This window comes from Brachyhypopomus gauderio, chromosome 10 (genome assembly GCF_052324685.1).
Source record: "Brachyhypopomus gauderio isolate BG-103 chromosome 10, BGAUD_0.2, whole genome shotgun sequence".
Lineage (NCBI taxonomy): Eukaryota > Metazoa > Chordata > Actinopteri > Gymnotiformes > Hypopomidae > Brachyhypopomus > Brachyhypopomus gauderio.
Window position 1 is genome coordinate 9752200 of NC_135220.1, and position 23170 is coordinate 9775369.

At 39.1% G+C, this 23170-nt stretch overlaps 1 protein-coding gene and 1 pseudogene across 1 annotated transcript; one reads left to right on the plus strand and one right to left on the minus strand.

Annotated features, from left to right (window-relative positions):
* Positions 1-2663: 2663 nt before the first annotated feature.
* Positions 2664-3722, plus strand: LOC143526138 (trace amine-associated receptor 6-like; annotated as a pseudogene).
* Positions 3723-18249: 14527 nt separating this feature from the next.
* Positions 18250-22287, minus strand: LOC143525411 (uncharacterized). Its single transcript, XM_077019315.1, has 6 exons — positions 21207-22287; positions 20413-20682; positions 19643-19855; positions 19486-19555; positions 18671-18839; positions 18250-18566 (listed from the first exon to the last, which is right to left on the minus strand). The coding sequence occupies exons 2-6, from the start codon at positions 20572-20574 to the stop codon at positions 18404-18406; spliced, it is 777 nt and encodes a 258-aa protein (XP_076875430.1). The 5' UTR covers positions 20575-20682; positions 21207-22287; the 3' UTR covers positions 18250-18403.
* Between the last annotated feature and the right edge of the window lie 883 nt (positions 22288-23170).

The window sequence follows — 23170 nt, forward strand, 5'->3', positions numbered from 1 at the left end:
TGAAAATGCAAGAGATAAAAGGAGAATAATAAAATTATTCTGAACTACTGTAACTATTGTAACAAAGCGAGCGAGAGAGTGATGAGTTTGAAGAACCACACCAGAAATACTGTATCTGCCAAACAGCCATCTGTCACCACCACTGTAAAAAATTTCAAGCTCTACAAATTGCAAATTTTAAGTTCTGCTGACAACTACAGAATTCAGTCTAATTAAAGAAAATAAGTTGAGCCAACAAAATGTTATATATTAACCAAATACACCTAGTGAGTCCAACAAAATGTTTTATGTTGTTCCAGCCACAATTGTTTAGTTCAGGTAATTATTAATTAGTATCCAAGTTGCCTGAACTATACATTTTATGCTTTATGAAGTAAATTCAAAATATACAGAATATAATTAAGTAATTGTGCATTTTATTTGCATGTCAAAAAGTAAACATAAAATATTACCAAACAGGCATATGAGAGCTGCTTTTTAAATTTAATAAAAATTGAAACGTCGTCGAGTCAGGAGGACAAAAATGAGCCATGACACCAACGTTAGCTCAATGCTAATTTATTAGCAATACGCTAACGGCAAAAACACACTGGTTCTAAGGGAGGGGGGACACTAACACGCATACAACACACATCCAGGGAAACGGGAGAACTGACCGCGGAGCTGTATGTGGTTGGAAAAAGTATCTAAAAAAGTACTTTATTAGAAATAGATTGGGCTTCAGCAAATGCTTAATTTAGGGTTGTCCCGATCCGATATTTGGATCGGATCAGCCGCCGATATTAGCAAAAAATGCGTATCGGTATCGGATCGGCAGGCACGAGAAAATGCCGATCCAGACTCCCGATCCAGTTTTTTTGAAAGTCCGATCCGGGTTTTCCAGCGCACCCATTTAGATAATCCATTCCAGTTTTTGCTGTGGTTTTGCCGGTGAGAGTAAAATCCGGTCCGCATTTTCCAGCACACCTTCAGCACACGAGCATAGCGTCTGCCCCAATTTAGCTCCGCGGCATCTCCTAACCATTAGGACCGCCGTGTAAATTTGAAGCTATCGGTAAAAATGTCAGTTGTGTGGGATTATTTTACCTTAAAGGATGAGAAAACGAATAGGTAGAGTGCAACATATGCCACAGTAAAGTCAAGCATGGTGGTAAAGCTGTAAGAACTTTTAATACAACCAATCTAATCAAGCATTTAGCGAAATACCACCATAAACAACATGACGAGTTTCTAAAGAAAACCGAAGACAAAAAGAAAGGTCCTACACAATTAACACTGGCAGAAACGTTTGAATTGAAGGGAGTGTATAGATGGGGATGGAGCAGCAAAGTGTGAAGTAGAAGGCATTTTGCTTTTAATTAGTTTACGATATCTGCACGGATTTTTTTTAAGCTTTGGTTTACACTTGTTCAAGAGCACTAATGGATGTTAATAGACTATTTTCCACTTTTTTGTGTGTTTTGCTTTTTTAATATAATTTACAATATTATTTGCACTTGTGGCTTTTTAATCCTTGGTTTACTGATGCTATTTCTGTTTGTTATTTAATATTTTGTCTATTTTGAGTTTATTAATTGCTAAATAAACAGGTCAGTTTCTCCTTACCAACCATTGTGTATTATTCAAACACACCTAATTCAGCTGGCTACTTGTTATCAAGAGTAAAACACTTTTCAACATGAGTTTGACAACAAAGTAAGTTGGCTAAATAACTTTAAACTTTAATACATGCTCGGAGAGGCCGGTGTCGGTATCGGCCGATATCGGTATCGGATCGGAAGTGCAAATAAATATCGGTATCGGATCGGAAGTTCAAAAAGCTGGATCGGGACATCCCTAGCTTAATTACTACGCAGATCTAGCTAGCTAGGTAGCTAACGTTAGTCCGCATGCTAACAGTTTGCCGACGTGAGGTAGTTAAATTCCAAATGGACAGTTAACGCGTAACGGTTAACCGTTAATCGGTAGCTTGTCCTTGCCAACCACAACAGTATTAACACTAACATTACTAAACTCATAGCAAAGTTAAACACTGAAAATCAACTTGTTGGCTTAGCTCTAGTTTTGATAACTATACGTTTGGAAAATATGTTGAAATACGACCTAGTTCAAAATTCAAACTCAACAAACACCACCAACTTAGCTGTGTTAGCTTAGTAAAGATCCACATTAACTTCACTTAGTGAACGTTTGAAGTCCTCTAGATAAATGGTGAAATGCTGGGTCTTCATTTTAGTTTTGGTGCTGAAGGCGCCAAGAAAATCTTCTCTCGAGCATGCGCATTAGTTTCACCACTACCACTACTGCTCGCCCAACACAGTTTTTTACTTTGGATTTGACATGTTGACTGAGAACCATAATGCTCATTCACTGAACACAAAATATTAAGTTGAATGGTAAAAATGCAGCAGTTGATGGCACAACTCGTTTTTTGTTTTTGGAGTAACTATTTTTATGTTTCATGCTTTGCCCACATACATTTTTATATTCACAGAACATAAGCAAACAAAGAATTTTTACAGTGCATAATTAGACATTTGTTCTCAGGTGGCCATGATGTAAACGTTGAATATCAGGTGAGTGATGATCCAGACTAACTAGCCACTCAGATGTTAGTGGGAGGATTTATACTGTGCTATAAAAATACACTGAAAGGCCCAGTAATGAACAGTGAGCTTCATTTAGCAGATCTGGATCTTAAGATGAGCATCACAGCATATCAGCACAACATGACAGTTGAGCTCTGCTTTCCTGACAACTCATCATGTATAAAGGAGGTCAGAATAGGAAATGGGAATATATTCTTATTCACTCTCCTATCATTTATCTCTGTGTGTACTGTGTTTTTGAACCTGCTGGTGATCATCTCCATCTCTCACTTCAAGCAGCTCCACACTCCAACCAACCTGCTCATCCTCTCTCTGGCTGTAGCTGATCTTCTCGTGGGACTGATTGTTATGCCTGTGAATATAATGGGACTGATAGATAACTGTTGGTATCTTGGCAACATGGCATGTGTCACTGTTTTAGTGATAAACAATTTGTCAGCAGTAGCATCTCTCTGTAGTCTGACGTTCATTGCAGTTGATCGGTACATTGCTATTAATGACCCTCTGAGTTATTCCATCAAAATCACATTTTGTAAAACATCCGTATTCATAATTTCTGGATGGTTTTTTTCTCTTCTATATGTTGTCATCTTTTTATATTTTAATGACAATTTGCTTCCATCTCAAATTATGATTTGGTGTCATGGAGAGTGTGCAATATATATAAAATATCCATGGATGACTGTTGACCTTGTAGTTATTTTTATAACCCCTTGTTCTATTATATTGATCTTGTATTCATTCATTTTTAATGTGGCAAGACATCAAGCCATAGCTATGAGATCTGTTACAAATAATTTTTCTAACAGACAAGTAGCCAAAGTTTCAATCACTTCTGAAACCAAAGCAGCAAAAACTCTGGGAATTGTTGTTTGTGTTTATCTTGTTTGCTGGATACCATATTATATCAGTTCATTGTCAGTTGAAAGCATGTCCTCAATTTCACTGTTGTGGACAGTGTTTACCTGGCTGGTGTACTTTAATTCCTTCATGAATCCCCTAATATATGCTATATTTTACCCATGGTTTAGAGCATCAGTTAAAAATATTTTAACTTGTAGAATATTTTAGTCCTCGTCTTCAAGATTTAAAATGTTTCAGGAACATTTCTGATGTCAAACATTCATGTTCACAAAAGGATGTACTTTTGTCAAGATAATTTTAAAATTTATGTGGGATTAATCTATAATCTATTATATATATATATATATACACTACCGTTCAAAAGTTTGGGGTCACTTAGAAATGTTATTATTTTTTAAAGAAAAGCAGCAAGAAGACAAGTACATTAGAGTCTCCAGTTTGAGAAATCGACGCCTCACAGGTCCTCAACTGGCAGCTTCATTAAATTGTACCCGCAAAACGCCAGTGTCAACGTCTACAGTGAAGAGGCGACTCTGGGATTCTGGCCTTCAGGGCAGAGTGGCAAAGAAAAAGCCATATCTGGCTAATAAAAGAAAAAGATTAATATGGGCAAAAGAACACAGACATTGGACAGAGGAAGATTGGAAAAAAAGTGTTATTGACAGATGAATCAAAGTTTGAGGTGTTTGGATCACACAGACGAACATTTGTGAGACGCAGAACAACTGAAAAAATGCTGGATGAGTGCCTGACACCATCTGTCAAACATGGTGGAGGTAATGTGATTGTCTGGGGTTGCTTTGGTGCTGATAAAGTGAGAGATTTGAACAAGGTAAAAGGGCTTTTGAATAAGGAAGGCTATCACTCCATTTTGCAACACCATGCCATACCCTGTGGACAGCGCTTGATTGGAGCCAATTTCATCCTGCAACAGGACAATGACCCAAAGCACACCGCCAAATTATGCACAAACTATTTAGAGAAGAAGCAGGCAGCTGGTGTTTTATCGGTAATGAAGTGGCCAGAGCAGTCACCAGATCTCAACCCCATTGAGCTGTTGTGGGAGCAGCTTGACCGTATGGTATGAAAAAGTGCCCATTAACCCAATCAAACTTGTGGGAGCGGCTTCTGGAAACATGGGGTGAAATTTCGCCAGATTACCTCAGCAAATTAACAGCTAGAACGCCAAAGGTCTGCAATGCTGTAATTGCTGCTAAGGGAGCATTCTTTGACAAAAGCAAAGTTTAAAGTAGACGTTGTACCCACACGTTGCATTGATGTATTTTAAATGTTGACTATATTTAACAAGTATTTACTACTCACATACCATCTATTAATGGGTTATATACTTACAGTATATAACTAGTGCTAGTCAAAGTCAAATTTATTTATATAGCGCTTTTCACAACACACATTGTCACAAAGCAGCTTTACAATCGTATGGGTCCAGATCCCTAATGAGCAAGCCAAAGGCGACAGTGGTGCCTTTGCTAGTGCAATGCTTCATGCAAATGCATGTGACATACCTTTAACCACGTTAAATGTTGTAGTTAGCTAAAAAGAGTAATCCGTCTTTACTTAAAGTCTTTAAATAAAGAGAAAAAATGCTGTTCAATGCTATTTGATATTTAACAAACAAAAATTCACCACTGATTGCTCTTTTTTATCAAAGACCTAGCAAAAGAAACATAACAAGTCATCACTGGCAGTGGTTGCAGTAAGTCTCTTCAGTTTTCTTGGACACTGAACAAGAAAAAGAAACACAACAAAAAATCTCCACAGTAATGATGCCCACACAGAAATGTAATATATAACATATATGGCCTTAAATGAAGAGTTGGTTTTCTATTCATGGGTTTTCTACATTTTTTTTTTTACGCCCATAGCTCTGTTAATTTTTGGTTTGTGCGATGCCTAGTTGGCTCCTGGTGGTGCCAGGAAATTTCTGGATCACTGCATCTGAAATAAATCAGAAAGAATACATTTCAATTTTTATGTTTTACTGTAATGGCAAAGAATATGGCAACGCAACTCCAACAAACATGATGAAATCTTATGAATTGAAGAGGGCCAACATTTTCTACGGATAAGTTTAGGCCTTGTCCTCATTAATACAGATCTTTTACAAACTGAACATTTTGCCTAATTTGGCATCTCATTCACATAAAAATACAAATGTTGATACATTTGAGAAATGATGAAAGTTCAACCCAACAAGTAGTACAACTGCTTCTGGTAAGCAACTTTAACAGATGAGACCCAATGAATTATGAAGCTTGTATCATGATACATAACCTTTGACTTGCCAATAAACAGGAACCTTAATTGTGCTTCGGGACATCAATACAAAAATAACAAGAAGTACATTAAGTGACATACTCATTAAAGCATCAACTTTGGTGACATCCAGGGCATCTTTTGCCTCACCAGGGGCTGCCTTTTTAGATTTGCCACAAAAGATAAAACAAAATATCAGTAATTTGTAAAGAATTGAAAATATGAGTATGCTACCATGCACTTTACTTTTTTAATCTGAATCTGGAGATAACTTAAGTAAAATCCAATTTTGGCCACAAGTTTAAGTCTAAATGTCAAGTATCACATTGCTATATTTCTGTAATTATGCCAGAATTAGCTAAAAGCGTAGTGTGTTTATGCCCTTGCCTAACTGTACCCAAAGAGAGTCCACCCTATTCTATCACCAATGCCATACCTCGGAGATTGCTCTTCAGAAGTGTATTGATGTTAAATACTCCAAGGAGGAGAACCCGTGCCATGGTTGTGGGGCTGTTTGCATCACCACCATAAATTTTTTGGTACATACACTCCTGAGCCAGGGTACATTTCGAGCTTTTAGACAGAGGCAAACTGTTATTATTCTCTCAATAATATTTAGAAATAAAATATTGAAAGAAACAATAGATGAGGAAAGGAAACAGAGTTTCAATGTCTGTGAGGTAGTCATACTCACAGTTTCCTGATTGGTGGGAAGTGATGGCAGCTGTGGTTGTGGGCTCTGCCCCTTGGTGTCCAGCCATGCTTCTAGCTTTTCTATTATGCTGATGAGTTTTGGCATGTCAAGAGAGCCAAACATAGTGAAAATGAGTGTTTCAGTCTAACCTTTACAAAAATCACTTTAGAATTTTTAAATATGAAATGTACAATTAAACACTTACAACTGACAACACTTGTTTTCGGTGTGTCTAGGTCTCATTTGAGGTCCTCATTTTCTACTTGTAGGTGTAGTAGAGCAGTGGAAGATGAGGCAGGTGAAGGTGGAGCAGCTGAGGGTGATGCAGAAGACAAAGCAGGTAGAGATGGAGCAGCCGAGGGTGGTCCAACAGGTGAAGCAGGTAAAGATGGAGCAGTCGAGGGTGGTCCAACAGGTGAAGCAGGTAATGATGGAGTAGCTGACAGCAGTGCAGAAGGTGAGGCAGCCAAAAGTGGAGTAGCCAATGTTGGAGAGACAGGCCCATGGGTTGATTTTATTTTTTCCAACAGCTCCTTGTCAAACTCTACCCCACATGTCTGCGTCTGTATAAACAAGAAAATAAACATTTTGGGGATGTAATGATTACTATTAGGTTGTAGTAAACTAGACCAATTCTCCAAAATTAGCTAAAAAATACCATTCGACAGTGTCAAATGACACATAATGACACTTAAGAAAAAGGAAGAGCACAGGGTAACGTATAAGAGTGGGGGAAGATGCACATAGGTCGACTATATCCTCTGTAGGAGACAAAACCTGAGAGAGGTTAGTGATTGCAAGGTGTTACCAGGGGAGAGTGTAGCTAAACAGCATAGGATGGTGATATGTAGGATGGTTTTAGAGGTGAAGAAGAGGTTGAGAGTGAGAGTGCCACCTAAGATCAGGTGGTGGAAGTTAAAGGATGAAGACTGTTCGCAATTGTCATGGACAGACTGACGGACGAGGTTAGGCAGAAGTCCCCTTGGACTATGATGTTTGCTGATGACATTGTGATCTGTAGTGAGTAGGGAGCAGGTGGAGGTGAGTTTGGAAAGATGGAGATATGCTTTGGAGAGCAGGGGAATGAAAGTGAGCAGGAGTAAAACAGAGTACATGTGTGTGAATGAGAGGGCAGATGGTGGACAGGTCCAGTTACAAGGAGTATATAATGGAGGAAATGAAAGAGAGGTAAAGAAGAGAGTGCAGGCAGGGTGGTGTGGATGGCATAAAGTGTCTGGGGTGAAAATGTGATAGAAGGGTGTCGGCTAGAATGAAAGGAAAGATCTATAGGACAGTAGTGAGACCTGCTATGTTGTATGGACTGGAGACAGTGGCACTGACAGAGACAAGTGAGGGAGATGGAGGTGTCTGAGATGAAGATGCTGTGATTCTCATTTGGAGTGATGAGGAAGGATAAGATCAGAAATTAGTTTATTAGAGAATCAGCACATGTAGCTTGTTTTGGAGATAAAGTTAGAGAAGCGAGATTGAGATGGTTTGGACATGTACAGAGGAGGGAGGAGAGGTATATTGGTAGGAGGGTCTTGAGGATGGAACTTCCAGGCAAGAGGAGGAGAGGTAGACCTAAGAGGAGGTTTATGGATGCAGTGGTAGAGGATATGAGAGTGGCTGGTGTGTCAGTGGAGGACACTCAGGACAGGGCCAGATGGAGGAGTTTGATCCGCTGAGGCAACCCCTAAACGGCAATTGCCGAAAGATGATTATTTTGAATAATAATAATAATGTGATGATTTACATTTTATAATTTTTTAGTAATTGTTTGTTTATGCATGTGAATTGGTTCTAAAATACAACTTTTTTTTTCAAAATAATATTTTATGTACACTTTAGAATTTGTTAAGTTTTTGTTTGTGCATGTGAATTAGTTAATACAACTTTTCAAAATTGTAAACTGACTGTCTCTTTACATCTTTATATCTATTTAAATCTTTTAAAGGCAAAATCTGAATAACAGGAAATAAGAATTAAACTCCACAAACAACTATTTCGTTATCTGGCTAGTTTTCTACCTGGGATTATATGCAGAACAAGAATAAATAGGCTACTGCTGCTCGCGTGAAGATCTTTAAAAGAACAAAACATGCAAACTCTGCGAGAACGCTCGACGGAATAATAACGGACTCGCATGGCTTGATCCAAAAACGACGTTGGTAAGACGATGTATAGATGCTTTAATGATGAAGCTGTAAGCGTCGCATAAATATCGTAAATACAGCTTAAAAGCATCAGATGATGAACGTCGTTCGGAGATCAGATGGACGTTGTTTGAACATCAGGTAACGTTGTCTATGCGACGTAGTGCCAGTGAGCAAACGACCGACCGCAGATGCTTTAACGATGTAACTGTGAGCGTTGCATAAACGTCTTGCCGACGTACCTGTGCTGTCTGGGTAGAAACTAATGCCACTGAAACTTTGCTAGCAACATAAATTAAGTATATTCTCACATTGGTATTAGCAGTATTTCTCAGAAATACAGAAAAACATTTAACAAAGGCCTACATTTAAACAATGTAACTGGGACCACGACAGAGATTGCATCACAGGTTCTTTGGTTCCAAACGATATAGCAATAGCAGACAAATAATCTTTTAGAAGGATAACCTATTACATAACCTTGTTGGCCATTACAGCTGCGTTAGCTATCTTACATGCTTAAAGTATATGCTATTTGGTTAGGATTTGCTCTTCTAGCTAGCTTAGCTACCAAGCTAGCAAACATCTCGTTTAGTTTCAAAACGCTTCAAGCGCTAGCTCTCACATATCACGCTGGAATTATGTGCAGCACTCGAAAAAATGGAGACGCGTTTTGAAAAACATCACTATAACTTGTGAAACAGAATAGTTACAATTTCGAGCATTTTCAAGTACTTTAGCCTAAAGTACTTTAGCCACTTTTCTAACCTGGAAAATGCAAGATTAACATTCAAGCATTTTCAAGGCTTCAAGCACACGAACTCTGATTAAAATAACATCGAAATATCCATCACAATTCACCTGCGATATTTATAATAAAAATAATAATGTTACTGATTGGGGAGTAGTTGTTTTAATTTGGTTATATTTAACCAAATTAACTGTGTTTACTACTAACGACGAGTCAGTCATCATCACTAAGCAGTCCACGTTTAATATGTACACCACTTATTTTGAGTGCAATCCCAGCAAACAGTGAACGTCCCGGGGATGTTCGTGGACGTTCTTATTAGAGGTTTTTTATAACGTTCGCGATAGGACGTTCCTAGGCCATAACGGACGTTCCCAGCAGGTCCCCTCGAAGTCCTGGCAGAACGTTCCCAAAGATACATTCACAGGACGTTTGGTGACGTCCCCGTATAGTCGTTGAAATAACGTTATTTTTGTTACATTTAGAGAACGTTTGAGAACGTCCGGACGTGGTCCCGCGACCGTTGTCATGGTGCGTGCGTGAAAGGCAGTCAGCTGATTTAGAGTTTTACTCACTAGAGGATTAGCAAGCGGGAACATAAACGCACGAGCCGTCTTCTCGCGACGTAGGAACGTTAGCTAACGTGAATATTCTGACAGAAGCCGTTATTTTAAATTCAAGGTGAGTCACCTACATTTGATTAAAATATGGTTAGCTAGTAAATACATATCTTAGTAAATTTATCTTCTGAGTTGCGGCTAATGTATGAGGTGATTTTAATAAACCCTCAGCTAACCCCTCTGGATAATCATAAAACCCGATCAGCAAAATCAAACAGTTGTACCAAAAACGGATGCCCATCTGTGGCTGGACATTATTTCTATATGGTCATGGCTAGAGCTAAATTATCACTACGCTACGCTACCAAATGATAAAGTTATATGAATCACTGCATTAAGACTTCAATAGTAAGTAACGTTAACTGATGTTGATGGTCTCAGCCACAGATAACAGCCGACGATAGCATTCGCTATAAGTAGCTAGCCACATTAACAAGTTAATGCCAACTATAGCTACCTAGCTGGGTTAGCATTGATTTGAGTAGCTGATGTTCTTCAAGCAAAACGTTCAAATTACTTCATTTATCGAACGCTTTATTATAACTAGAGGTCACAAAATTAAATGTTAACAAACGTGTATCTTTGTCTATTTTAGGCTTCACCCCAAGAAACGTGTGAAAAGGAGGCTTGAAACGGCATTCAAAATGCGCACATCAGACACTTTTTTCGCATTTCAAATAAAAAATAATAACTTGTTTACAGCCTATCACTTCTTGTGTGTTCATTCTTATTCCATATGCAATACCCGGATTTACTAAATCAATAAAATCTAAGTTGTTTTAGAAGTAACATAAGAAGTAGACCTAAACAATTTAACACATAAGAGACGTTTAAAGGACGTTCCTTAAACGTCCGCTCATTGTCCTCTGGATGTTTCCAGGTGGTCCTACAAACGTCCTTTGTAACGTCCACTGAACGTCCCCTGAAACATTTTGGCGACCCTACAAAAAAACGTCCAGAGGACGTTCGCAGTGTTGGTTCGCGGGACGTCCTCGGGACGTTTTTTTGTTAGCTGGGATATCAGTTTACAATACAGTTTACTACATTACCTGCAATTTTGTGCACTGCCGCCTCATACAAGGGCCATCCGCCTCTGGGTTTCTTCTTCAGCCCTGCTCTCCACTCGATTATGTATGTGGCTCTATCATCAAGTCCATCCATGAAATCATTTAGATCAAAATTCCTTATGTGGGAGGTTGGAACAATACTTCTGTCATCTTTTTCATCCTGCCACTCCACCAGAGCAAACATGTTTAGCCGTGTTGATCTCAGCAGCAGGATCGCTCTTCAGTCGTTTGGTGCGGGCTGACGATTAGATTTAAATTTTTTGGCGCGCTCTCACACAGAATGCGTCACTGACCAGAACTAAAAATATATTGCCAACTCAACCAGTTTGCAATCGAAACGAAAAAGACAAGGTTGTATAGTTTAGATTATAATGCAAACTTTACGTTCACGGAAAAAAAAATGAAGTAAATAGTTTTATTGCATATAGGATTTTTGTTTGTTAGAAAGAACTTTTAAAAAGCCTTCAAAGGTTACGCAGTTCAACATACTAGCACTAAAGTATTCTGCACATACTAGATCAGTCTTTATCGCTATTGTTCGAAATGCTGCACGGGAAAACTTTCCCTTAGGAGATGAAGTACAAAAGATATCTCGTGGAGGAAAAAGACATTCCCCGAACAACACAGCACCGCTGGAAAAGGTAGGTCATTTGTTCATTTTTTGAGACAAGAGTGTTAATATGTTAATACAAGAGCATCGGTGAGTGCTGGTTGTTATATAACACCAGCATGATCTTGTATACTACTCTACTTCATGCTTTCCTTTTACAAGTTAAAAGGATCCATTACTCATTACTTCACTTGGTAAGCTTTTTTACATTCATCTATAAAGGATAATTTAGCATTTTTTACATTCCGACAGTCCGACACTGCGAGTGAGCTGTTTTGTGCGCCTCACCTTGTGAGTAGTTTTTGTGCACTGTTTTATCAGCAGCTGATATTGTTTTCAGCTGTGAAATACCTGCCAGAACTTCTTGGGTGTTAATTTTGCACTTTGGATTTTTAACTTGGATATTTGAGCCTTGTGTGCCCGGTGCTTTTGCGATTATGGCTCATGCTTCCACATCATCTATTTGCTCTGAGTGTATCAAACTGTCTCAGAGGGTTGCAGAACTTCAGGAAAGAATCCATACCTTACATTCTATAAGGGAAGAGGAAGAATATCTGGACTCGATTCTTGCCACACAAACCACTGACAAAACCGTCCCTGTGACTGGCAAAGAAAGAAATGTTTCTCTCCATTTTCGCTGGGATGTGCTGGGGGCAAAGCCTAAGCTCATCTTGGCCTCAACTCCTAATCCCGTTAACAACAACAATGAAAAGGGCTGGACTCTTGTTCGGGGGAAGGAACGTAGCAGAAACCAGCACAGCAGCGGCGGCAAGCAGCAATCTTCAGAACAGAACATTCTTTTCGATAACAGATATGAAGCTCTCGCCTCAACTGAAGTAGCAGAAACTGAGCAGTCTCATCACAACATACTGCCTCCCTCTCCAGGACATCAAGCACACCCCAATCAGCATCAGAGATCCAACTCCAGTCGGGCTGCTAAGCATGCAAATCACTCTGGCCATTTGCAGACCAACCACCAGGCTGCCAACTGTGTTAGCCAGCAGCATGCTAACAAGCATGCTAAGAGTCGTCCCAACCACCAGCTTGCAATTCGTGCCAATCGACAGCTATCTAATAAGCATGCTAATAGAGTTAGCCATCGGGATGCTAACCATGTTGGCCATCGGAGTGGTAACCATGCTAGCCATCGGGATGCTAACCATGTTAGCCGCCGAGGCATTAACGGTGAAAGGAGACGAGGAACACCGCCACAGCCCAAAACGCTGCTAATTGGGGACTCAGTCATCAGAGATGTATGGAGCAACAGTATGATTCCACAGATATTGCATGACCATCCAGCTACGGAAAGACTGATTGTACATGTCGGCTCTAGCGATGTTTACAAACAACAGTCTGAGATTCTGAAACAGGATTTTAACCATCTGCTCGACATTCTGGAGTTTTCCCGGTGTGAAGTGTTCATTTCTGGACCAATAACAACTGCACGTCGAGGCAGTGGTCACTTTACCAGACTGCTGGCTCTAAACAGCTGGCTCACTACAGCCTGTGCTCATCGGAAGGTAAACTTCATTGACAATTTCAACATCTTTTGGAGGCGTCCTGAGCTTTTTAAACATGGGCCCGTATTTATCAAACTTCTTAGAGTGGAATTTTGGACTTAAGTGCTGAAAAATTCTTAGATTTGCTCCTACTCACAGAGTTAAGTGTTATCAAAACTCTCAAGTATAAGAATCACTCTTACTCTCCCGAAAAGTTAAGACTGCTCCAGAGGACTCATAAGTGACTTGGCTTGATAGCAATGGAGCAATAGTGCTAAATGAAGCTTCGCCTCCTGACCTTAACTATTTTAATGTCTCCGGAGTAAATAAGAGAGGTGGTGGTGTTGTTACCATAAAGCATTCCGCTGTAAGCAGATCTCATTAGGGGAACATTCTATGTTTGAATATCTGGCAGTACAGCTCAACAGTACTTATTCAGTTCTTTTGATTGTTATCTATCATCCTCCCAGACTACATGCAGATTTTCTTGAAGATTTTGAAGAAATGCTTTCAAGGATTTTAATTGATTTTGATTATGTTTTAATTGCTGGGGATTTTAATATTCACATGGATATACCCACAAATCCAATCACTTCAGAATTCACGAGGATGCTTAACTCTTTCGATCTCATACAGCATGTATCAGGCCCAACTCATAAGCATGGACGTATAGAGGTTAATAATACTGAAGTTACTGATGTTGCAATCTCTGACAATTTTGGTGTATTTTTCAATATGTCATTATCTACTAGAACACTCAGTGAAAAGCGTACAATAACCAAGCGTTATCTTAGTGCTGGCAGTGCCGTGGCCTTCACAGACATGATACAGTCCCTCCCTCCCCTCTCAGAAAATGGGAATGAGCTAGTTGAAACATTCACACACAGAGTTAGGAACTGTATTGATGCTGTGGCACCAAAGGTAACTAAAATAATCTCTGGTAAAATTAAGATGCCCTGGAGAAACACTCCATCTATTGTAAAATTTAGGCAAGATTGTAGGCAGGCTGAGAGACGTTGGCAAAAGTCAAAATTGCAAGTACATTTTGATATTTATAAAACAACATTGCAGAATTACAACAGTGAAGTGAAATCAGCAAGGAAAATCTACTTCTCTACCTTAATCAATTCATCCAATAATAACTCATCTGCCTTGTTCAGAAGTATAGATCAGCTAGTAAACCCCACCTCCTGTGTCTTCCCTGAAACTGTTTCAGTTGAAAAATGTGATGAGTTTGGAATATTTTTAGGGACAAGATTACTAGTATAAGGCAGAACATAGCAATAAGCACTAATAGACGATCAACCCTTATATCAGTTACTTAGCCTAACTTTAATATGTCTTATTTCCAAGAAGTCAACATGGTAACACTACTTGATGTGATTTCATCACTAAAATCCTCTACTTGTGAACTGGACTCTTTACAAACATGCTTTTTCAAGCAGATTCTGAACTTATTAGTTAATGAGTTCTAAAGATTGTTAATCAGTCTCTGCAACTGGGAGAATTCCCTAATATTCTTAAAACTGCTCTGGTTAAACCAATATTAAAGAACATAAATCTTGATCCCACAGTTCTCAATAACTATCGACCTATATCTAACCTTTCCTTTCTTAGAAAAATCATTGAAAAAGTTGTGTCAATCCAGCTGAATGATTATTTCAAAGTAAATCAGATAAATTGGGGGCTTGGCGGTTTTATTCAGGGACAGCTTTGAAATGACTGTGTGCAACCCGCAGGATGTTTCCTCTTTTGAGGTTTTGGTTCTTAAAGCTCCTGGGTGTGTATTTGTTATGGTTTACCGCCCCCCGAAGAGTTCTCTGACTGATTTTATGTCTGAATTTGGGGCAATCTTGGCGTTCGCCAGTTCTCTTCCCCCCTCTATCATTGTTCTCGGTGATGTTAACATCCACCTTGACTCTGTCTCTTCTGCATCTTCAGAATTCATGTCATTGATCAGCTGATCAGACATCAGACTTTCCGACTCACAAGCAGGGTCATATTCTGGACATAATCTGCTCTACGGGTGGGAGTATTTCTAATTTAACTGGTCATTGTGTTGGTGTGTCTGACCACATACTAATCAATGCCTCCTTCTCTCGACCTGTTCCCAAACCAAGTTCAAAAACTGTACTTACCTATCGTAATGTTAAGGCTATTGATTCTCTCTCTCTCTGTCTGCTTCTCTGGAAACATTCAATTTTGCCCATCTCAACTCCATGCAATCCATTGATGATGCTGTATCCTTCTATGATCGTTCTCTACGTGCTTGTCTTGACACCTTGGCACCGATGAAAACTAGGTCTGTGCCTTCTACTCATAGATCGCCTTGGTTTACTCCTGCTCTTCATATTATGAAAACAGCTGGTAGACGTCTTGAACGTCTTTTAAAAAAATCTAGGCTGCAGGTTCACTACCTAGCTTACACTGATCATCTAGTCTCATATAAAGAGGCCCTAAATAATGCTCGTGCTTCATATTATACTGACGTATTCAGAGCCGTTGGTCTGAATCCCAAGCTTCTGTTTTCAGTGGTAAATAAGCTCCTGCGCCCCCCACTAATACCAAATACTACCTCAACTGATCTATGTAATGCCTTTCTGAAATTCTATGGTGACAAGGTGTCAACCATCTACCAAGAACTGTCAAATACCCCTTTGGACTGCCATGGGCCTATCACTTTCTCTCCATCTGCCACTTTTTTTCTCAAATTTCTCTCTGACTGACTCATCTTCTTTTCTCAATATCACAGTTAACTCTAAGACTTCATCCTCTCGGCTAGACCCTATTCCTACTCATCTTCTTCAACGTTGTGCTTCGATCCTTTCTGAACCAATATACCACTTGGTTAATCTGTCTCTCACTTCTGTCCCTGTGTCTTTGAAAACAGCAGCTGTTACACCTATTATCAAGAAGCCTGACTTAGACACAACTATCCTGAGCAATTACAGGCCGATTTCAAATCTCCCATTCATTACTAAAGTTCTAGAAAAGGTTGTTGCTTCCCAGCTGCTTGAGCTCTTGAACTGTAATGAATTATTTGAAAAATTTCAATCTGGTTTTCGTAAGCACCACAGCACTGAGACTGCTCTTCTCTGTGTCTTAAATGACCTCCTCCTCTCTGCTGATATAGGCTGTGTCTCTGTTCTGCTGCTTCTTGACTTTCACTGACTAGGCTCTCTGAGATTGGTCTATCTGGAACCGTGCTATCTTGGTTTCACTCATATCTGACTGGCAGGCTTCAGTTTATTTCAATGGGGAACCACACGTCTGACACAGTACCTATTAAGCATGGTGCCCCTCAGGGTTCCGTCCTTGGCCCCCTCCTTTTTATAATTTATATTCTCCCCCTTGGTTATATTTTTCGTAGTCATAAGTTAAATTTTCTTTCATTAAATGCACACAAAACTGAGTTTATAATCATTGGATCCAAGTCCATGGTTAACTCGTTCAAAACTCCTGCTCTCACGGTAAATGACATTCCAATTTCTCCATCAGTCACTGTCCGAAACCTAGGTGTTCTCTTTGACTCTTATTTGTCATTAGAACCATACATCAAGTCCCTGTCTAGGTCGGCATTCTTCCACCTTCGTAATATTTCTCGTATTCGCCCTCTATTACCCACCAATGCTGCCGAATCGCTGATACATGCTTTTGTCACCTCCCGCCTAGACTACTGTAATTCACTGCTATATGGACTCCCTGCTAAGTCACTTAGACTTCTACAAATAGTGCAGAATTCTGCAGCTCGGACTCTCACCTACACTAGAAAATCTGAGCACATTACTCCTGTTCTTGAGACTTCACTGGCTGCCCATTACCTCACACATACACTATAAAGTTTTACTCCTTACATTCAAGGCACTTCATGGCCTGGCTCCTAAATATCTACTCGACCTCCTAAAACCCTATAAGCCTTCTCGTAACCTCAGGTCTTCGGAAGCAGGTCTTTTGGTGGTTCCCAGGTTCAGGCTCAGCTCTATGGGTGGTCGGTCCTTCAGTGTCGCAGCCCCATTGCTCTGGAACTCTCCCCCCCCTCTCTTCGCTCTACTTCTTCTCTCTCTCAGTTTAAAACTTTATTGAAAACTCATCTCTTTTCCCTTCATTTTTCCCCTGCACCTTCTTCGGGCTCTGTGTAATTTTTGCTGTTTAATTTTGCTTATATTTGTAAAGCGACCTTGGGACTTGTAAAGGCGCTATATAAGTTTAACTTATTATTATTATTATTAAATTACACTTTTCAGTCTGGTTTCAGAGTTCTCCACAGCACTGAAACAGCACTAGTTAAGGTAGTAAATGACCTGAGATTGAATAAGGATGCAGGCAAACTCTCAGTCCTTTTTCTGCTACACTGTAAAAAATTTACCCGTAATATTACAGTAAAATACTGGCAGCAGGGTTTCCAGCTATTTACTGTAATTTTTACAGCTTCTGTACTGTATTTTAAATTACAGTTTCTTACTGTTGTATGAAAATACATTAAAATACCGTGCATTTCTGTAAATACGGTAAAATACTGGCAGCTGTGTTTCCAGCTCTATACTGTAATTTTTACAGCTTCTGTACTGTATTTTAAATTACAGTTTCTTACTGTTGTATAAAATACATTAAAATACCATGAATTTCAGTAAATACAGTAAAATACTGGCAGCAGGGTTTCCAGCTCTTTACTGTAATTTTACAGTTTCTATACTATATTCTGAATTACAGATTTTTACCATTGTATTAACATACCATGAAATTGACTGTCATTTTAGTGTCTGTATACTGTATTCTGAATAAATAAAAATTTTCCCCATGACAGCTGTCCAATTTAAGTAAGTAATCTGTGAAATTACTTCACTGACATACAAATTAGATTTCTAAAAAATAAACTAAACTGACCAAAAATAAGTCCAGCATAAAAATGTTCAAGTATATTATTTATTAAACAAAATGATAACAATCACAACCTCAGAACAAATTCTGTGAATTCAAACTCAATTCAGTGAATTGTCTGAATAATCTGGCAATCGATCCCGTCTCATTTTCAAACTCAAAAAAAAAAAAAAAAAACAATGATTAAAGGACTTATTTTTCTGGGAGAGGCCAGTAAAATTAAACTAAAATGTTCCTTTAAAAAATTAAATGTGCTAATAATAAAATAAATTTAAAAACAAAACAAAATAAAATTAAACAGCCCAAAACTGGTAAAATTTCCTCTATCTGCACACACTACTAGTGAATGCATTAGTGCGAGTGTGAAAAATTGCTTGCCTAAATGAAGTCCCACTGAAAGTCCATGAGATTCTTTAGGAGTGTGGAGACACGAGGATTTACTGTGAGAGATTTCTTGTTCACAAGTCTACCGGTCCTCTTTGAGACCACCTTGCCCCGGCTAGTCTTTGAACCCCTCTCTGGATTTATCCCAACAAAGCGCCTGGAGAGACAACAGTATAAAAATAATAATTGGTTGGTGACTTTCAGAATGATTTGGGAAATGAAGCACGCACAAATACAGATATAAGACACAAAATGTCTTACCTCTGAATGAACTCCAAAGTACAAGATGCCTCCTCCTGGTACTGCAAGTTGAACACGTAGTACATTGCAAACAAAGTTGCAAGCCCAGTCAAGAATGCAGGTAGGATGCCCTCACAAATGACATGACCCTCAAGACTAATCATCCAGCCTTGAATGACCTGGTCTGTTCCTTGCATAAAAAAAACATTGTTTTAACTAACAATGACACATGTTATTAAAGCAAAGCAAAGCACCAGCACTCCTTGTGGATTTAGCCTGCTAAACAGTGAGTATGTGTGTGTGTGTGTTGGAGTGTGAGTTAGGGGTTACACAAAATAGTCAACTAGTTGATTTTACTGCTACTGGTCATGAGAATATGACACTAACAAAAAAGAAAGTCTTGAGAAGCGTGGTGTTTTCAGGGTCATACCTCCGGTTTGCTGAAGGTTAATGCAATCCAGGGCTCGTTGGAAAAGGGCATGCCATGCTCTACTTGACTAGTCTGGCTTCATTGTGAATTTTTTAGGTTGGAGTTTAAAAGTCAGTTAGGGTAAGTGAGTGTGTGAGAGTGAGTGAGTGAAGGTGAGAGTTAGTTAAGTGGATGAGTATGCGTGAGACTGAATATGAGTGAGAATGAGTGTGTGTGAGTGCAAGTGAGAGTAAGTTAAGTGAGAGATTGTGACTCTGAGTGAGTCTGACTGTGCAAAAGTTACTTGACGAAGTATTTTGCATTAAAAATATAATTTTTCTCCAATTACTTAATTTGACTAAAGTATTGATAACATTGCTTTGCTGAATAAAAGTAATATGCAAAAGTCATACACAGATATACATACCAAGAAGTATCAGACGAGGACTTGCAGGGAGTGTTAGAGTCCTCTCAACATCTGCTGCAGTGGCACTGGTCTGAAGAAAATGAAAAGATTCATATCCTAAGTATAACACCGAGATTAAACACAAATTCTAACAAAAGAAAACAAAAAGTAAACTCACATCTGCATGAAAAATGAGCCCACTGGTATTCTCTTGAAAGTGTGTCATAAGTAGCTGTACAACACGGATTGGTTCCTCGACATCTTCAGTTTTCGAGAGGACAGCTTTTACATTTGCATCTTTAGATTTTGATTTAAAGTATTCTGTAATCGGTCCTCCACATTCTGCCATGGAAATCTCCAAAGCTCGCAACACATTAATCTCAGTGAGCATCTGAAAATGGCAGAAGATTGACTTCTGATTAAAGAGGTAAGGCCACTGGCTTCTCAAGTCTTGGACTGAAGGTGGTGGTGCTGTATTTAGATGCTGACGCAGAAGACAGAATGTAGTCTCCATTAGATTTTTTACTTCAGATTTCTCTACTCCACCCATTCCCTCCTGACTATAAATCTCCTGTAATCTTTGACGTTTTGCCTCCACTGTTTCCTCTGTTTCTTCAGGCGGGAATTGAGGCTGAAATCTCACACAACCATAAGTGTCAGTCGGCCTCATCTTACCTCCAGTGTTTGATGCTGAGGCTCTATGGCGTATGTTACTCTCATGGTTCAGATTCTCAATACGTGTCTTGACTTGTATAAGCAGTGATGTATAACCTCCAGCCATTACTGAACCATCAGGAAACATGTCTGCAAAACTATTAGGATACTGCCTAATAATGTTTCTACAGACAGTGAGACACTGTGCTCGTGTAGGGCACAACTCAAACTTGCGCATCTCACTTACAAGAATTCTGACCATCTGACAGCGTTCTGGAGGTTTAGGTCTCTTACCAGAGGAAATTGCTGTTTGTATTTCTGGCGGCATTTTCTCCCATGGGACTTGAAATCTTTCAGGCCATGTCTTTGCAATGTGTAATGGTCTGGTATTTGGGCTTCTGCTGTCTGTTTCTGAAGACAGTGATGTGGAGGGTGAGCTTGACTCTTCATATCCATGCGAAAGAAAAGAATCTGAATGCAGTGATGGATTAGAACATGCTGTTGGGCTGGAGAGTGGTGAATGGCTTGATATTACTTCCATATTCAAAGTGAGGGTCTCTGCCTCTGAAAGGCAACAAAATAAATAAAGGTAGAAGTTTAATTTACATTTAATTAAAATTTTCTTTACTACAAATATGTCATTAGATAAACAATAAGCAAAAAGACATAAATTATGTGGTTGTCAATCGTGGTTGAAGTAGTTTTTATAGTATTTAATAGTTAAAAGTATTTTTGCTTGCTTGATCACACCCATTTAAAGTCAAACAGCATGTTAATATGGTAATTAGTTAAATAATTTGTGGTTCAAGCAGAGGAATCTCCAAAATGTGCAAGCCAGTGCATAGATGATAACTGTTTGGTGCTATATTCGGAGCCATTTTCAAAAGGTGGAACTACATAAAACACATTCCCCATCAATATGAAGAACCATTTTGTAATGCAAACAACAATTTAAGCATGAAATGTTCTACATAGAACCATTCATTTTATTACAGAACAATTCAGGAACCATCTTTGTAGTCAGTGTAGTCTAGAACAGAACTGAAAACCACTGATCCACCCTTATGATATATTAAGGTCTACATTACCCAATTTGAAGGCCTCTAGTAGTTTCCTGAGTTGAATTACTGGCAAGACTTCACAAATATCTTCTTGTTGTACATATCGTAGGTCGTCTTTATTTTCTACTCCACAATTCTGAAGTATAGAGATCAGCTGTCCACAAGTTTCTTCAGAAATATTGGGCAAAGCCTTGAGAATGATGGCCTTTATGTCTTCAATCAAGAGGGACATCTTTGTACAAGGACAGAAAGGTATGGTGAAGAATTAGTAATGGCATGCCCCACACCATGTACTCAGGCAAGGGGTAGTAATCTAGCAGATTCTTGTGGTTAACACAGCACATTTTCCCTAATGGTTTAAGACTATAAGCACCCATGTCAGGAAGACGCACAGCCTGATGCTCCTCTGTAATAAAATGTATTTCTAAACCCTCATGAATGAGAATTACTTTAATTTTTCCCACTACAAGGTCTTCTTGTTCACCAATCAAGATGTACATGTTCTTTTTGTATTTTGTGCCCTTCACTGTAACTTCATGTGCTATCTCAGTGTTGAGAGACTCAAAGTTGAGATGCGAAACTGCTTGTCTAATCTCATCATTATAGTCACCTAAAAAAAACTCTGCGCTTTTGACCACAGCAACATCTGCTGGAAAAAAATTTCCAGCATAAAGAAATGCCTGCAACAGCTGATGTCTCTCTGCTAGGGTTCCACAAAGATTTTTAAAGTTGTGCAATTTTCTGGCACATTGCTTAAAATATGTATGTTTGCTCTCAAATCTTAGAGTCCATAGACGTATGAGAGGCCCAAAGTGAATGATCAGCTCAGGATAATGACTAAGGTAATGATGCTTGGGTTTTAGTGGTTGAGTAGGAAAGGCTTGCCTTCGAGAATACAGATATTCCTCCATTAGAACTCCTAAATAGGCTACTTGACCAGTAAAAATAGCTGGTGCACATATGAGCTCAACAATCTCTCTTAGCTGCAAAATCAGCCTCCATATTTCACTCTCACTTGGATTACTGATTTTGTCTCCAATTAAGACTGGCAGCATCCTGAGTAAACACCAGTTTTGTGCAGCATGGCCAGATAGCTTTTCTCCCCCTGCACGAACCTCACTGGGTTTGTTGTTACCATCATTACCCAAGTACTTGAATTGATTTATCCGTTGATTCAGTTCCCTATATGTGAATTGCTTGTCCACTGTTACAAGATAACGAATGTATAATGACAAATCAGAAGATACAACCCCTTCAAAAAGGTCGTGACCAAGACATGGAGGTAACCCTGGCTGACAGACATGAAAATAGCTTAGTTGATTAAACACAGAATCAAATTTGACAGCACCACTGGAACTCAAAGCTGCATTATCACTCAGAGACTGGAGGTGGTCTCTATGTAACTGCACTGTTCGCTTAACGCCTTTGAAAAGGGGATCTGCTTGAAAAGTTGCTCTGTCAATGGTACAATACCTACAGAAGTATTCACTCTTACTAAAATTTTCTATGAATCCTCCTATATTATGTGCACCTAGATTGTCCCCAACAATGGAACACAATATTCCCTTGCAAACCTGTCCATCAGGAAAAGCAATGCCACCCATCTCTAGATCTTTAAGATCTTTTATCAAGGGACCCAAGACTTTCTCTTGACCAAAATGCTTGAAATCCTGCTCTCTGCAAAGTAGAACAAGCTGCAGTTGGTCAATGCTTGATCTATGATGTGGTGCAATATCTGCAAGAGTAGCATACACACAAAGTATTTTGTGTTTCTTCTTCCCAGATCCCAGAGGGTTGGCTACTTCTAAGGCATCCTGATATAGGATCAATCCAAATGAATTCTCTGCATGAAACAACACATTTTCTGACAAGTGTTTTCCATCCCAAACATCCTGAAGGATATCTTTAGCTTGGAATGATGTGGACACTTGTTTATGATGTTCCCTAATTGAGTCAATCTGAAATAGAGACTTGATAGTTTCTTTAATTGG

Coding starts and splice junctions, on each gene's coding strand:
- LOC143525411 (XM_077019315.1), bottom strand. CDS start 20,574: ATGGATATGAAGAGTCAAGCTCACCCTCCACATCACTGTCTTCAGAAA. Junction 18,840..19,485: donor TCCTCGTCTGATACTTCTTG/GTATGTATATCT, acceptor TTTTTATGCAAG/GAACAGACCAGGTCATTCAA. Junction 18,567..18,670: donor ACTTTGGAGTTCATTCAGAG/GTAAGACATTTT, acceptor TTGTCTCTCCAG/GCGCTTTGTTGGGATAAATC.